We start from the raw sequence: 14727 nt of genomic DNA on the forward strand, positions 1-14727 counted from the left end.
GCGGAGAGCTTGGGTGGGCTTGGCGTCATCGAGCTACAGGAAGGATGGAGCTCCCGCTGACAGCTCGCTCTGTTATTTCCGACGATGCACCATATAAATATTATCATCGGCATCATGCATCAGACGCCAACCCTCCGTCCCCCTCACCATGCAGGCCGTCTCGCGCAGCTGCCGGCGTCACATCGCGGGGCTCCCCCGCCACTGCAACCGCGGCTCGCAATTTATCAGCCGGGCGGGGTTAAGGCTGCCGGAGAAAGCTGTAGCTCCGTCGCCAATAATTAATCATGACGTGCGAGTCAAATCCCACTTTTCGACAACACGGTATCCTCCTCCTCGACACACAGCTCCTCGCCTCTCCGTCTCACTCAATTCGACAGCACCGCCCTCCTCGACCGCACCCCCACCGAAACAATGGCCGTCCGCAGCGTTTTCGACCCCAAGGACATGCCTTTCAGGCACCTGGGCCCCACCGGCCTCAAGGTCTCCGTCTTCTCCCTCGGCGGCTGGCTGACCTACGGCGGCACCCAGAAGGGCAACATCGTCAAGGAGTGCCTGCAGGCCGCCTGGGACAACGGCATCAACTTCTTCGACACCGCCGAGGTCTACGCCAACGGCCAGTGCGAGATCGAGATGGGCCAGGCCCTGAAGGAGCTCGACTGGCCCCGCGACGAGTACGTCCTGTCGACCAAGGTCTTCTTTGGCACCGGCAGGAAGGAGCCCAACACCCGTGGTCTCTCCCGCAAGCACGTCGTCGAGGGCCTCAAGTCCTGCCTGGAGCGCCTCCAGCAGCCTTACGTCGACATCGTCCTCGCTCACCGTCCTGACGTTGGGTACTAGCTCCGTATTCTCGTGTTCATTCAGCCTGAATGCTGACCAATTGCAGCACCCCCATGAAGGAGATTGTCGAGGGCTTCACCCAGGTCATCCGCAACCTGAACCTCGCCTACTACTGGGGTACATCCCATTTGCCGAATCTGTGCGTGGTACTTTGCTAATACAACGATCCAGGCACCTCCGAGTGGAGCGCCACCCAGATCACCGAGGCCACGTTGATCGCTGAGAAGTACAACCTGATCGCGCCCATCGCCGAGCAGCCGCAGTACAACGCCTTCCACCGCGAGCGCTTCGAGGTCGAGTACGACCCGCTGTACAAGCAGTTCCAGTACGGCACCACCATCTGGAGCCCGCTGGCCTCTGGTCTCCTGACGGGCAAGTACAACGACGGCATCCCCGAGGACTCGCGCTTCGCCAACAACAAGGCCTTCTTCGAGAACACCATCAAGTCGCTCAAGGAGCCCGAGGGCCAGGCCAAGATCGAGAAGGTCAAGAAGCTGACGGCCGTGGCTGAGCGTCTGGGCGGCTCCACCACCCAGCTCGCCCTCGCCTGGGCCGCCAAGAACCCCAACGTCAGCACCGTCATTCTTGGTGCTACCAAGGTCGAGCAGATCCACGACAACTGCAAGGCTTTGAAGCTCCTCGACAAGCTCACCCCCGAGGTCATGGAGGAGATTGAGACCATCTTGGACAACAAGCCCGCCGCCAAGCCCTCTTTTGGCAGGGACAGGTAAGCTGTGAGTAGTAGCTGGGGATGATGTTCTTTTTTAACTCATGTCTGACGTGCTGTAGGTTGAGGCAAGCGAAGCTGTAAGCTGGTTGACGAATGATGAAAATATCTTAAGTAAAAGAGCAAGCCAAGAATAATCAGGCACATTAGCCAACTGAGTTCCCTCCGCGTTTGGTGATGTGAATACTGAAAGGCGTAGATGAAACTGAGCTTGTGATCCTTAGGCCCAGGCCACTCAGAGCGGCCAAATCCATCATCGAAAAGATTTGAAGCCCGTGACAGCCCGTCCACTAAAAGGTACTGAATCCGTTTTACGCGTGTTCTCAGCAAAAACGGGTTAATCATACTGAGCATCAGATGGAATTGTTTGACGAGGCCCTCCATCCTTACTACTGCAACTATAGTACTACATCCAGTACCTTCCTCTCCCACCTCATCCTAGCGTACACCTCCAACGCCTTCAGCTCTCCCAATCAAGCTTGTCCCACCGCTCACGGAAAACGAATAAACACCTTAATCTCCTCATGCTGATCAAACCGCCTGTAGTACTCAGGCGCCTCCTCAATCCCAATCACAGCCGTCTCAATCACGCTCGCCGGACTGGCCTTGCCATCCTCAATCAGCCTCACCAGCTCGGGCGCCCGCTCCTTGGGATCCACGACCCCGGACCGGAAACTCAAGCCCTTGGTGAAGAAGTCGGACAGCGGGAACGCGACGTCGGGATCTATCTCGTTCGCATTCGGCGCCGCCGCCGTCGCGTTCTGCGCCATCCACACGCCGATCTGGCCGATGCCGCCTTGCGCCCCCGTCACCGCCACCATCTGCCGCGTCACGATGGCGGGGTCGAGCGTGCCGTTCGCGCTCACGGCCTCCATGCCCACGCAGTCGACGGCGCGCCGCACGCCATTCGGCTCGCGCGCGAGGATCTGCGCGACCGGGTCGGATGCAGAGAAGTCGATGGGCACGGCGCCGATGGCGGCGGCGCGCGAGAGCCGCGCGGGGACGCGGTCGACGCTGTAGACGCGCGACGCGCCGCGGAGGAGCGCGGAGTAGGCCGCCAGCAGCCCGACCGGCCCCGCGCCGAAGACGGCGACCGTGTCGCCCGGGGATAGTGACGCGAAGGAAAGCGCCGTCCAGCCCGTGGCGAAGATGTCGGAGGTGGTGACGTAGTCAAGCTCGAGGGTCGCGTTGGTGCTGCCGTTGCGGGACTGCTGGGTTAGTTGCGTGGCGGGGATGAGGTTGAGTTCGGCGTTGGGGATGTGGGCGTATTCGGCTGGGAAGTGTTAGCTGGAGGGTTTGTTGGTGACTTTATTTGGAGGATTTTGGCGGGTGGGGTGGCTAGATCTTGGGAGTTGTGTTGATTTTTGTTTCGCCAAGGGGGGAGAGGGATGGGAGAGGAGTGGTGGGGGAAGGAAGGAGGAGGAGGAAGATGTTGAAGAAGATGAAGAGGAAGAGAAAGATGAAGAAGAAGATAGAGAGGAGCATGGGGAAGGGAAAAAAATGCAACTCACCCTGCAGCCCGCCCAACTCCTCGTTCCCCGACCCGTACGCCAGCAACTCCTCGGCGCCCGGATCCATCTCCAGATGGCCCGCGCCCAGCGTGTCCGGGATGACGACGTAGTCGCCGACGGCGAGCGACGTGACGGCGTCGCCCAGTTCGGCGATGTAGCCGACGCCCTCGTGGCCCATGGTCCACGGCGCGGCGGCGGCGCCCTGCACGCCGTGGTACATGTGCAGGTCGGAGCCGCAGATGGCGGCGTGCGTCAGGCGCACGACGGCGTCGTTGCCGGCGCCCGAGAGCGTGGGGACGGGCAGGTCCGTCACGTTGACCTGGTAGGGGACGCCGTTGTAGACGACGCCGCGCATCATGGTCGGGAGGGTTGTGGAGGCGTTGAGCGCCATGGTGTCTGTCCTATCTTCGTTTCGAAACAGGTACGAGGGGAATTGATACGAGGCGGATGGCGGATGCTGAGAGCATGATCCCGTTTTCTCGCGTCTTCTGGCGCCCGGTATTTATTGCTTTGCGACGACTCTGTGCTGCTTCCTTGCTTTCCCGGCTTCCTGATCGTTCGTCGTCCTCGGCATCCCAAGGCGCCGGTTCCCCAGGCATACGCGTAATGGAGAGACCGAAAGATGGCACGGCCACATGCCGTGGAATCACTGTGATATCAGCCAAGAGGGACTCTCGGAGGCTGTGCGTAGAAACGGCTTTCCGGAATAGGCAGTCATGGCTCCACGAAGCGTGATGCGAGTAAACATTCGGGGAGATAGAACGGAGATACACGATCGACGGAGGCTCGACGGGTGGCTTCGGGAGCTTGATGAGCCTTATGTCCGGGGTGCTTCGCCCGAAACTGGAAGGCTGTGGTGCGTGAGTCGATGGCCTCACCACCCCTGCCAGGGAAGAGTCGGCCGAGGATGAACTTCGGGATGTTGCGTGGATGCAGGGGAGGGATGGTCGAGTGGTACAACCTTGCTGTGATGGCATGTTTACCGCTGCCACGTTGATCTGTGACCGGTTATCTAGGAGCATGAGGCCTTTTTTTCATTGTCATTGTCTTGTCAAACTTGTTTCTGAGTATCAAGGCTTTCTACACATAAAGCGCGAAGCCAGATGGCTGGTAGCACATGTTTTTTGCCTGGAATGCAATGTTGACGCCTGAGAAGTTGCCAAGGAAAGGAAGGCACTGCTATCAGATGGTGCAGGCTCTCTCTGCACAGACAGGGAAGTCCTCAAACCCATCCGTGAGCTGGCGTGCTACTTCACTTAAACAACGGCTTCGGCCGCATTCCAGGTACGTTCACGGAGGTCTCAGGTCTAGTAAAGATGTTCTCATTCTACCAAACCTCCTCGCCTCTGACCGTACGGGGGAACGAGCAGTCACAGGTGAAAGGCAAATGCAGGTCCACGCGTACCATGGGTTGAGGACCTTGGAAGCCAAGCTTATATCTTGCAACCGCAGCGTCTTCAGTCCTATTTTCCTTCTTCTTCACCTCTCTTCCGCCTCTGCTGAGCACCGGCACGAATTGTTCCTTAGCTCACATTCCCCTTCTCTTTCCTGACTTGCGCGAGTAGTTGAATCCGGTGTTTGGTCGCACGTACATGGCCTTGAAACTTACATCTACGTCCGGGTTTTTACTCCAACTGCCTACGTTGGAAGCCTCAGAAAGCTTGTATCTACGTCTGGACATTTGCTTCTACCAATCATATAAAAGACGATGTCTGACCCATGTCCTCCGTTCTATCGGACATGCCTCTGTCTTCAACAAAGAAAAGAAAAGGAACTGCTTATAGAGATGAAGAGATAAGGGCAAGCATAGTCGAGGGCGCGTTTCGGACTGGCTGGCCAAAAACTCGTACTCCAGCCCACAACCACTCGGCTCGCACCCAACCCGAAAGACTACATCACACAGTATTCCAAGATAATACCAACCTTTCAAGCTATCCTTAAAGCTTAGCATGTGTCGTTTACTAAACTCCGCCCGGTAGACCGAGCGTCAACTGCCAACTGGGGCTCCCTAGTCGTCGCACCCCACGCTGCTTGTGGAGGCGAGCTCCCCGTTCCGGATCATGGCACCACGCGGTGTTGGACCTAGCCGAGGCTCTTCAGACCACTGTTCGTGAGTGCAAGGAGGGCCATCCACGTCGAGGCCGTAGAGGGCTCCGACAGACAGTCCGCAAGTCCTCCTCCCTCATCCGAGCCGACGATGGCGTTTTCATCGCGCTTTGGCGCAGCCTCGCACCGTCACTTACCCGGGGCTTGGTCGGAACACCCGGTACGCTGGAGACTGCTGTTCCTGGTCAAACTCACCTGTCGTCGCGTCGATGGGGACGGCCCGAGTCGACTTGCCGTCAGCACAGTGCTTGTCGAAACCTGGGACGCGGGTGTTTGCTTCAAATGGCCATGTGGGACACGGTGATGTTGGTATCTCTAACGGGGGGAGCCTCGTTGCTTGACGGATTCCTACGGCACTTTTGCTTTCTTGACTTTCGAAAGTGAACATTCAGTACGAAGCGGCTCGAACTATAGCCATAGAATCCGAGAACACACTTTTAACGCTTGGGAGATACGGCCGGGATTGTTTTAGAGTAGGCTTGAAGCCGGAGATTTCGAAAAGTTAACAATTTTCTAACCTTAAGTGTAGGCTATCTTTTTAGTTGCGAAGAATGTCCTTGTAACCTCTGATAACACGAAGAGCAAAATTGTTGGAGCGCAGCGGGCTCTCAATCAAAATCGGCCGTCCCCCATATATCTCACGTAAACAATGGACTTAACTCACGCGGGCGAATGGATTCTGTGTTAGGATGCATTCATCTAGGGTCCAAAACTCACATCCACGTCCGGACATTTGCTTCCGCTACTACAAGACTTGAGCATTATTTCAGAGGACACCTACTCTTAACGAGAATAAATGACCTCCCTTACGCCAACACCAACACCGCACATCGTCATAACTTCCCGCTCCCGAGAACACCACCAAACCTGTACCCGGCGTTGCCGCCGCTCCACTCCAACTCTAAGATGCTCCGCAACATGCACCGCAAACCGCCAATTCATAGAGAGCCTCCAAAAAGCGCCTTCCCCGCCACACACTCCCCACAGCTCGCTCACTTGGCCCCATTCCCCTGCTGCTGCTGCTGCTCCTTCCTCTGCGCCAACAGCGTTTCCGGCGGCGGCAGCACATCCGGGCCGAAGCTCATCGGCAGCAGCTCCCCCATCGTCTTGACCACATACCTCCCATCACTCGTATGCATGAAAATCGGAGTATCCAACTGTATGTTCAAAAAAAGCAGTCAGCACTCTCTCGTCTTCCCTTTCCCTTCTCCTCATCTCCCCACCCCCAAAAAGGTGCCCCGCAACACATCTCCACGACAGTTTTATTCTTACCTCCAAAAACTCCCTCAGGAACTGCCTGCACATGCCGCACGGGCTGCAGTGCTCCGCAGCGAGGTCCGTCGCCACGCCGACGGCCTTGATGTCGCCGCGGCCGTAGCCGAACGTCGTCACCGCCGTGCCGACCGCGACGCGCTCCGCGCACGTGCCGACCGGGTACGCGGCGTTTTCGACGTTGGCGCCGAGGATGATTTGAGGTGTATCGGTGGTGGTGTCGGCGGCGGCGGAGGAAAAGCGCGAGGTCGATGTCGGGTGGATGAGGAGGGCGGCGCCGACGCGGAATTGCGAGTAGGGGCCTGTTTCGTGAGCGGGGGGAAAAGTGGTTAGTAAAGAGGGCTCTCTGCGGTGGTCTCCGGTTTGCTGCGCGCGCGTAGCAGGTACCGGTACACCTCCTCCGCTCTCAGCGAACGGGAAGTGCGACAGGACAATGGACGTACAGTAAGCCCTCCCGCGCGCCTCAAGACATCCCTTGGACAAGGCGTCGACCTCCTTCAGCGTGAGTCCATGGACGAGTTCGCCTTGCTGCTGCTGCTGCTGCTCTGCTGCGGGCATCGTGAAGGAAAGAAAGAGAGAGAAAAGGGGAAGGAAGGAGAGAGGGCCGGAGGAGCGCGGGGGAGAAGGTACACCAAGCTGCGGGGTGAGGTCGCGTGTCGCGCCGTAGAGACAGGGTTCAGGGCTGTTGATAAGAGGGCAGATAAGAAAACGAGGGGTCTTGGCTGGCGGGGTGGCGGGTTTGGTGGGCCGAGTCGACCGTAGAGGCGGGGCTCGCCTGGCTTGCCGTTTGCGGGCTGACACCTGCTCGATGCGGCAAGGCTGAGGGAGGGTGATGATGATTATGGGTGGTGATGCCATGACTTTTGTTGATGCGCAAGCTTCATATCACAGAGCGAAAGTACAGGTAACACGTCTACCGTGTACAGGGTGATACCGCAGCTGGTGAAGTTGCTGTGTATAGTGTATGGAGGACTCACGCGTGCTTCGAGAGCTATGATAGGAGCATTGACAGCTAGAGACTGCAGGTCTTCTGTCGGCTTCTGAGCCAAGCAAACAGTCACCGATGGTGTTCAGCAAACATAGCCCGACAGAGCCGCTTTACCCTGAGATCGACAGAGGCGCGGTTAGAGGTGGCGAACATATAGGCAGCGTCGGCGGGTAGGATTCTTGCGCGTCGATCATCCGGTCGGCGGGTGACTGCTGCGCGGGGCGAGGGCTTAGCCTACCTGTCGATCAATGATGACGCAGTCTCAGGGTCGCAATCCATCGTCTTCTGCTTCCAGCGGTGTTCCCTGTTTACATCTTTGATCTGCGATTCTCCCTTGGCCTCGGCTATCAACTCTATACAAACCTTCAAGGCATGTACGTCAGAACATCAAGATTTAACTTCATGCTACGCGGCAGATCGGGCCAGGAAAAAAGGTCCAGACGCAAAAAGACCGGAGATCTAAATTAGATAGCCGGCACATCTAATCTATCGCCTACTGCGAGCCGGCCAATGGCATGCAATGGCGCAGGGCTCGTCGATCTGCATGGGTGCCGCAAGGCTAGCCGCACGTGTGCCCGCCAGCCATGGCTGCTGCAAGAAGAATGCACGCCGCTCGGAATGGTCGTGTTTCATCGGGTGGCAATCTCGCTCTCTCGTTTCTTCTTCCCATCAAAAGGCCGCGTGGCAACGAGGTGCTACCGTGGCACCGAGTCAGCCAACTACTTCCTTCCCGGCGGCCGTCCAGAAAACTGGAGAGTGAGATGTCATCGGCGGCGTTTTGCGGAGCCAGCTCCTGCAGACACAGCCTTCGTCATTATTATTGCTGACCCTGTCCTTTTCTCAGCCTCTGCCATAGTGAAACGTGCAGTCCCTGGCCGCCGGAGCAGCCACCGGCGCTTCGTCACTTGCTTTTGGGACGAATGCAACGTCGTCCGGATCGGGAGCGTCGACCGCTTGTCAGGGACGACGGCCAGTGCCACATCGGAGGCCTGCTCCGCCTCCGATTGTTCTCTTTTTTTTGTTCGTGCCCGTGCCAATCTATACGCGGTAGCCGCGATTGCCATCAAACTGCGGATTGACGTATCCACCGCGCTAAACCGGGCACTATCCAATCCTGCCCGCATTCCGGGGTAGCCGTAGTCATGTTAGTCCTATTCGCCGCCACGGATCGTTGATAACTAGGCCGTGCTGTTCATGATCGACGATAAACTAGAGAAAGAGAGGGAGAGAGAGAAGTTCAAGTTGCCCGGGCTCCTTCCGCGGCAGGCATAAGCCAACGTGGAAGCCACGAGACCTTACCGACGGGCTGGGAGCGAGGTAAAAGCAAGCACGCATGCATGTCCAAGCGACGAGAAAGGCAGGGGCGACGACGACAGTGATTCGCAGCCTGTCATGGCCACGCATCACGCGAACCACAAACCGCAACCGGCCCCCAACTCCCGCCTCCCCGCCTGCCCAACAACCAACAACCACACTGCCCCCCGAGGAAGATCCCATCCCGTCGTTCGTGCCGCATCGCGTGCGAACAAACGCATGCCGGCCACGCGTATACCAAGAGAGAGGGAAAACGTGGCAAAGCTCCCAGATCGTCGACGATGACAAGGCATGGCAAGGAGAGCCTCCCAGCGAGATGCGCGCGGGCGTGCGACGGGGAGAAAAAATAAACAACCAAGGAACGCCGACCCAGCACGGCGGGAGAGGGGCAGTAGTTGCTTTTGATGAGGTCAGACATCAAGAGTCCAGAATGGCCGGAGAAAGGCTGATCCAGGCCATGGTATTCTGGAGCTGCATCGCATACGTCGATGGCTTGGTCGCGGGGAGGGTGCGAGAAGGGGAGCGGCAGGGCGGGAGGCTCGGGGGGCCTGCCGTTGTGCCCTGCCGCCTTCCGTGCCCGCCAGGCGTGAGCAACCTACACTACTACTCACGCCTCGCGACAGCCGGACATTTTCCAACAACGACGCCTGCCGCCGTCCATGCTGTTGCTCCACCCCATCGTACCAGAATCGGAAGGCGCTCGCTTTCCCATGGTCGATTGAGGCACGAGCGCACGCTGCCTGGCTCGCATCCCGTCGGCTGTGCAGATCCACGAACCGCCCCCTGCCCTCCTTCCAAACCTTAAAACAGCCCACCCGAAAAACGCAAGAGAGGTCGCCGATTTGAAAGAAGGCCGCGGAATTTGACCGCGGTATCAGAGACAAGCCAACCGCGCAAATCATCGCCAGTCTTTTCCGTACACGGTACATGGTCGCTTCACATGCACCGGGGACCACCTGCTATTATAAACGTGCCCAGCCAATCAGAGCCCACTGCGCTGTATACGCCCCGTACCTACACACCACACCCGGTGCTTAAAGATGCCGCCGGCCGTTTCCTGTCCCCACGGGTCCAGCATCCCAGTTCCCGTTCGGACCCGACCGAGACCGAGAGCACGTTGCGGAAGCTTGTTTCCCTTGAATAGAGTTCGGTGTACTCTCCGCCCTGAAGATCACCGACGGGTGATGCACATGGCGGAAGTGACAAGAAAGGTACGTACCTGATCTTCCACCAGCCCTCCCCCAACAATCTCGATCTTCATCCCACCCAAAGAGGAAAGGAAAAAAGATGGGGACGATGATCGACCTGCAACCACCCAGATGATTCGACACTACCGTGCCGTTGATGAGCAACGACGAAAAAAGAGGAGACGTGCAGAATATGGGTTGTTGTGCATCATCCGTTCCCCCATCCCCGACTATTCCCGTTCCCTGTTGCGTTTTCTGCATGGATACCTATTCCCCAACGGCAGAAAGGCGGCGCAACCTAACGCCTTGATTGCATCTACGTACTGTGCATGGCGGCCGTATACTGGGTACTACTCACTACATATGCCGGCTATCCCGGAAAACCCCATGACCGACGCCGGCCGGCCGCGCTGCGCCCCGCTTCCGACGGAACCGGCGGAGAAACGCAGTACGCGAAAGGGGGTGTGTACCACGAGCAGCTAGAGAATAAAAGAGCGGTGGGCACGGGGAAGCGGGGAAAGAGAGAGAGGCAGAGCTCCGTCCCGCCCGTAAAACCTAGCGTCTCCCTCAGATTACCCGATCGAGAAGCCAAGAAGCAGATGCAAACCGTGTGTACGTCCGTACGCATAGCAAGCAGTAGTAGTAGTAGGGAGGAGGAGGCAAAAAAGAACGAACCGTTCCTTCGGCGCGCGCGGCAACTCCTTCGCCGCTCCTGCCGTTGCCGAATTATGCTGTGTGAGAGCGGGCCAACCGAATCATGATCTGCAACCCTGTGTGACGCGGGACGAACCATGCAAGGAAGAGTAGGGATTTGCAGCTTCCCAGTCCCACCAGTCGTGCCGTGGCGTGGGCTGCTGCTTGTTGCTGCCCAGCCCGACCGACCGTCGCATGTTTGGACGGGGATGATGATGATCATCATCCCAACTCTTGCTCTCTCTCAGGCTCTTCCCGTCGCCCTTTGCCTCGAGACGAGGCACACTAACTACTACGCACGAACGACAACCCAAAGAAAAACTCCGAAACATGGCGGAACTCCCGAGCCACCGGCGCCTCCCTCCATCCTTCAGTAGTAATAGTTAAAACAAGGAATTGGGGCAAATGAGGGCGAAATCAAGCCGAGACATTGTGTGAGTAATATTCTCGGTAGATGATGATGATCCTCGTGGCGAAAGGAAGGAACGAACGTATGGGCAGACAGAACCACACCAATCAACCCGTGTTCTTCACACTACAAGGCTACTCCAAAAAAAAAAAAAAATACACACACACACACACACGTTAGCACATAGTTAAGAGAAAAAAAATGGGTCATTGCTGCGGGAGAGACAGAGGCTACAGCCTGCATGCACTATGCGCATACATACATACTACCTTCATACACACACCGAGACGAACAACCCACCACCACCACCACCACCACCCCCATGCCACCTACACACTCAAAGATCCAGACCCTTCCACCTACTGTTTATGCTTTGCCCGTTGTGGGTCATATCGGAACGGTGATCACTCCGTACACAAGTTATTAAAGAGATAGAGAAGAAGAAGAAAAAAACACCGTTCATCAGCCGCGTGTCGTGGTTGGCGGTTAGTAATGTGTTCTGGGTTTGGCACATGACGAAGGGAGGGAAAAGATGGTTAGTACCAATTAGTATCTCCGAGGAAGAACATGTACTTGCAAACGGGGGGAAAAAATTAGAGAAAAAACAAGCGTTACTCTAATCATTCTCGTTCATGCACACATTGCACGCTCTGATTCATCGTCTCGCGTTTATGGTGTGCATTTCCCAAGAATTATTTTGAATTCTTGGATGATGATGATGATGAAGGGTAGATAGCTAAGATACATATCTCGAACATCGGGAGGAGGTAGAAATAATTTTTAGGTAGGCAAAAGGAAAGAGGAAAACAACAAGCCCAGTTCCGCCGTGTGTGCTCGAAGGCGTTGCTGCGACACCGAGCCAAAGATATCGTGGCAAACCGATAAAGCTACCAGCGCTCCGAGTAGGATAATGTTCGGAGAGCGGGACATGACTGGAAAGAAAAAAAGAAATGGAGCAGACAGTTGCAGTGAAAGTGTAAAAGCCAGACAACAGCCAGATAAACAACAGACAGCATGCCAGGTAGAGACACAGCGGAAAAAAAGAAAATGACGCTACCATGATACTGCCCACAGGTTACACCCATCTTTTTAGTTCCCATCCACGCCGAAATGAGCCCATTCTCCCATATGCCTTGCGGCATCGTCACCTCGTCTCACTCTGAAAAAAGAAAAAAACAAACCCATCCAGGCAGCAACACGCAAATGTCTGCCATGAAATCAGGAAACGCGCCGGGAGTATGTTGCGAACCGAGAAAAGCCTTCGGATGAGAGCAGATGATACGCCAACCCGATGTGAACAGAAAAAGAGCTCCGATGATCCGGTTGAAGCTGTTATGTCGAGATCGAGCGAGGGGGTCCATCGTGGCACAATATGGTATGCAGCGCGGTAGGCCTATCGTACAATGCGTGAAAAGGAATCTCTTTGGTATGGAATCGAAGTGCGTTCGTTGGCGCTGCATGTGAGAGCCAGAGGATATCATCGAGGAAAACAACGTCACGGCTCTATGCCGTTCAACGTTGAACATGCCAAAGGAAAGAGACAGGGGGGCGCATGTTTGACACTGCGCTTTTTATCTGTGGCTGTATGGCCTTCCGCCAGCGAACTCTACACCCTGCATGGCAGTGGGCTGTGCGGTATGCTGTGCTCCGTTCTGCCATTGTGGCTGCTGCTGCTGCTGCAAAGGTGGAAGAACGTTTTGTTGGCCTTGCCCGGCCTGGGATTGGTTGTGTGCCAAGAAGCTGGTCATGGACCCGAACACGTGCGGATGGTTGGGGTCCATCTGGCGCAGCTGTTGCCATGCAGCGTGAAGCTCCTGCTTGAGTTCGGCGTTTTCACGCTCAACTTCGCTGGACCTGGGGTTGTAAGAAGCAGTAGCAGACTCCTGTCGCATACGGGTGTTGTCGCTCTGTATTCTGTCGTAGTTCCTCTGCAGGCTTCTGATGTATTCAATTGCTACAACCAAGTGTCAGCTTCGTGGTAATATGACAGGGTAACGTGCCGCTTACACTTGGTGAGGATTTCCCACTTGCTGGACTTGTTGCCCGGGGAGTTGGGTATAATGCCGTTCAATTCATCGAACAGCTGCTTCATCTCGCTTCGTCTCTTACGCTCGGCCATCTTGTGGCTGACACGCAGCTCGGGGGTCCGACTGTAGTTGCCGGTACCAGGCGTTGCCGCGTGCTCGGACTGGAGATTGGTGATGTTGCGGTGCTGCATAGAATGGTGGTGCGTGTGAGGAATTTCTGCACGTGATTAGCGTTGAGCAAAGTAGATCGAACAACAAAACACACCATCTTCGAATCTCTTTTGTCCAGGCGGAAGCGCTTCCGCATAGATGCTGCTGTTGATGGATGTTGCGAAGCTGTTTTGTCTCGAAGGAATCGACCTTGTGGATCTCTCGATGCTGGAATCACCGCTGCTGGAGCCACGGCGCTCGTCCGGCTCGGCGTCGGGGAACGCCCACGGAAAGCCCTTGGTTGGCGCGGCGGCCATGGGATCGGGCATGCCAGAGACATTGCGCGGGTTCGGGTTGATCACGGGCGCTCTGCGGGGTGCTTGGTTTGAGCGGACGGAGTCGGTCGAGCGAATGGAGTCTCGAGGACCGAGGGGAGAGAGCGGCGGGCCGCTGTGTCGGTGGTTCTCGGCGGCGGTGATGCCTCGCTGCTGCTGGAGACTAGAGACAAGCGATACGCGGGAGGTGTTTTGAGACTCGTAGGGCGAAGACGGGCTGATGGCGAGGTGCGTCATGCCGGCATTCATGCGGCTGTCAACGCTGCTGCGTCGGGATTCCAGGTAGGACGAGGAGGCATCCAGGCTCTGGCGGGTGTCGAAGTTGTGGTTGAAGGACGGCAGTGCCTGGGGCGTCTGGGACGGCTGGCGTAACGACTGTGGTGTCTCGGGCACCGAGGCCCGCGACGGCGAGTCCTCGGCGTTGAGAATGGTCTGCAATTGGAGGTTGGTGGTGTTGGACACGCCCGACGAGTGCTTGCTCTGGGCCTGGGACATGGACCAAGCGCCAGAATCGCGGGCGTCAATGTGGTGTTGACGGGCCTGCATCTGGGCGGCGTCGGATTGGGGGATGCTCTGCGTCAGCGACGCGATGGAGGGGAGGGCCTGGGCCTGAGACATGTTGAAAAGCGACGCTCACGTGAGACGGGAGCGACAAACAGCTAGGAGACGGATGGAGCAGGGCGAAGCGGCGACTTTTGAGCAGCAGAGAGGCGGGAACAGGTCGGGATTTCCGACGTCAGCCCTGGCAGTGGAGACGCGGGCGGGATGCAGTCCGTCGGCAAGACGCGAAAGGGGATGGCCTGGTGGTGGGGGGCAGGGCGAATGGTCAGGGCCGTCAATTAAAGAAAGGCGCTCTGCTGGCGGTACGGTTGCGGGCTGTGACCCACGTCAGCGAGCGCTGCGCAATTGCGGGCAAGCGGGAGGGTTTGCCGGGGCTTGAGCACGAGGGGTGACGTCGGGAGGGAGTCGGGGTGGCAGCAGGCGAGGAAGGCACTTACTCGAGGCGGGGGCCGCTGGCTCGGGCTGGCAGCAGCGTTGAGAGCAAAAGAGCGGTTCAGGCGCAGGGTGGACGAGAGCGCCGCGAGCCGGGCCGATTTGGATGCAGGGAACGGGGCGGGCTCAGGGCATTGGGGTTGCGGAGGGGTGCTGCGTCGCAGAGTCGCGGAGGAGA

The 14727-nt window shown here is 57.3% G+C and overlaps 3 protein-coding genes across 3 annotated transcripts; 1 reads left to right on the plus strand and 2 right to left on the minus strand.

Annotated features, from left to right (window-relative positions):
* Nucleotides 1-411: 411 nt before the first annotated feature.
* SLS55_009791 (uncharacterized protein) lies at nucleotides 412-1568 on the plus strand (the record flags this gene model as incomplete). Its single annotated transcript, XM_066781186.1, has 3 exons — nucleotides 412-830; nucleotides 884-954; nucleotides 1009-1568. 3 exons carry the CDS (start codon nucleotides 412-414, stop codon nucleotides 1566-1568), a joined length of 1050 nt encoding a protein of 349 aa, XP_066628188.1.
* Nucleotides 1569-2055: 487 nt separating this feature from the next.
* On the minus strand, nucleotides 2056-3466 carry SLS55_009792 (uncharacterized protein; the record flags this gene model as incomplete). Its single annotated transcript, XM_066781187.1, has 2 exons — nucleotides 2056-2837; nucleotides 3076-3466. 2 exons carry the CDS (start codon nucleotides 3464-3466, stop codon nucleotides 2056-2058), a joined length of 1173 nt encoding a protein of 390 aa, XP_066628189.1.
* A 9149-nt stretch (nucleotides 3467-12615) lies between these two features.
* Nucleotides 12616-14102, minus strand: SLS55_009793 (uncharacterized protein; the record flags this gene model as incomplete). The annotated part of the gene is made up of 4 exons (XM_066781188.1): nucleotides 12616-12998; nucleotides 13052-13288; nucleotides 13337-13590; nucleotides 13771-14102. The coding sequence occupies 4 exons, from the start codon at nucleotides 14100-14102 to the stop codon at nucleotides 12616-12618; spliced, it is 1206 nt and encodes a 401-aa protein (XP_066628190.1).
* Nucleotides 14103-14727: the final 625 nt, after the last annotated feature.

This window comes from Diplodia seriata (assembly GCF_021436955.1).
Source record: "Diplodia seriata strain FDS-637 chromosome Unknown scaffold_11, whole genome shotgun sequence".
Taxonomy (NCBI): Eukaryota; Fungi; Ascomycota; class Dothideomycetes; order Botryosphaeriales; family Botryosphaeriaceae; genus Diplodia; species Diplodia seriata.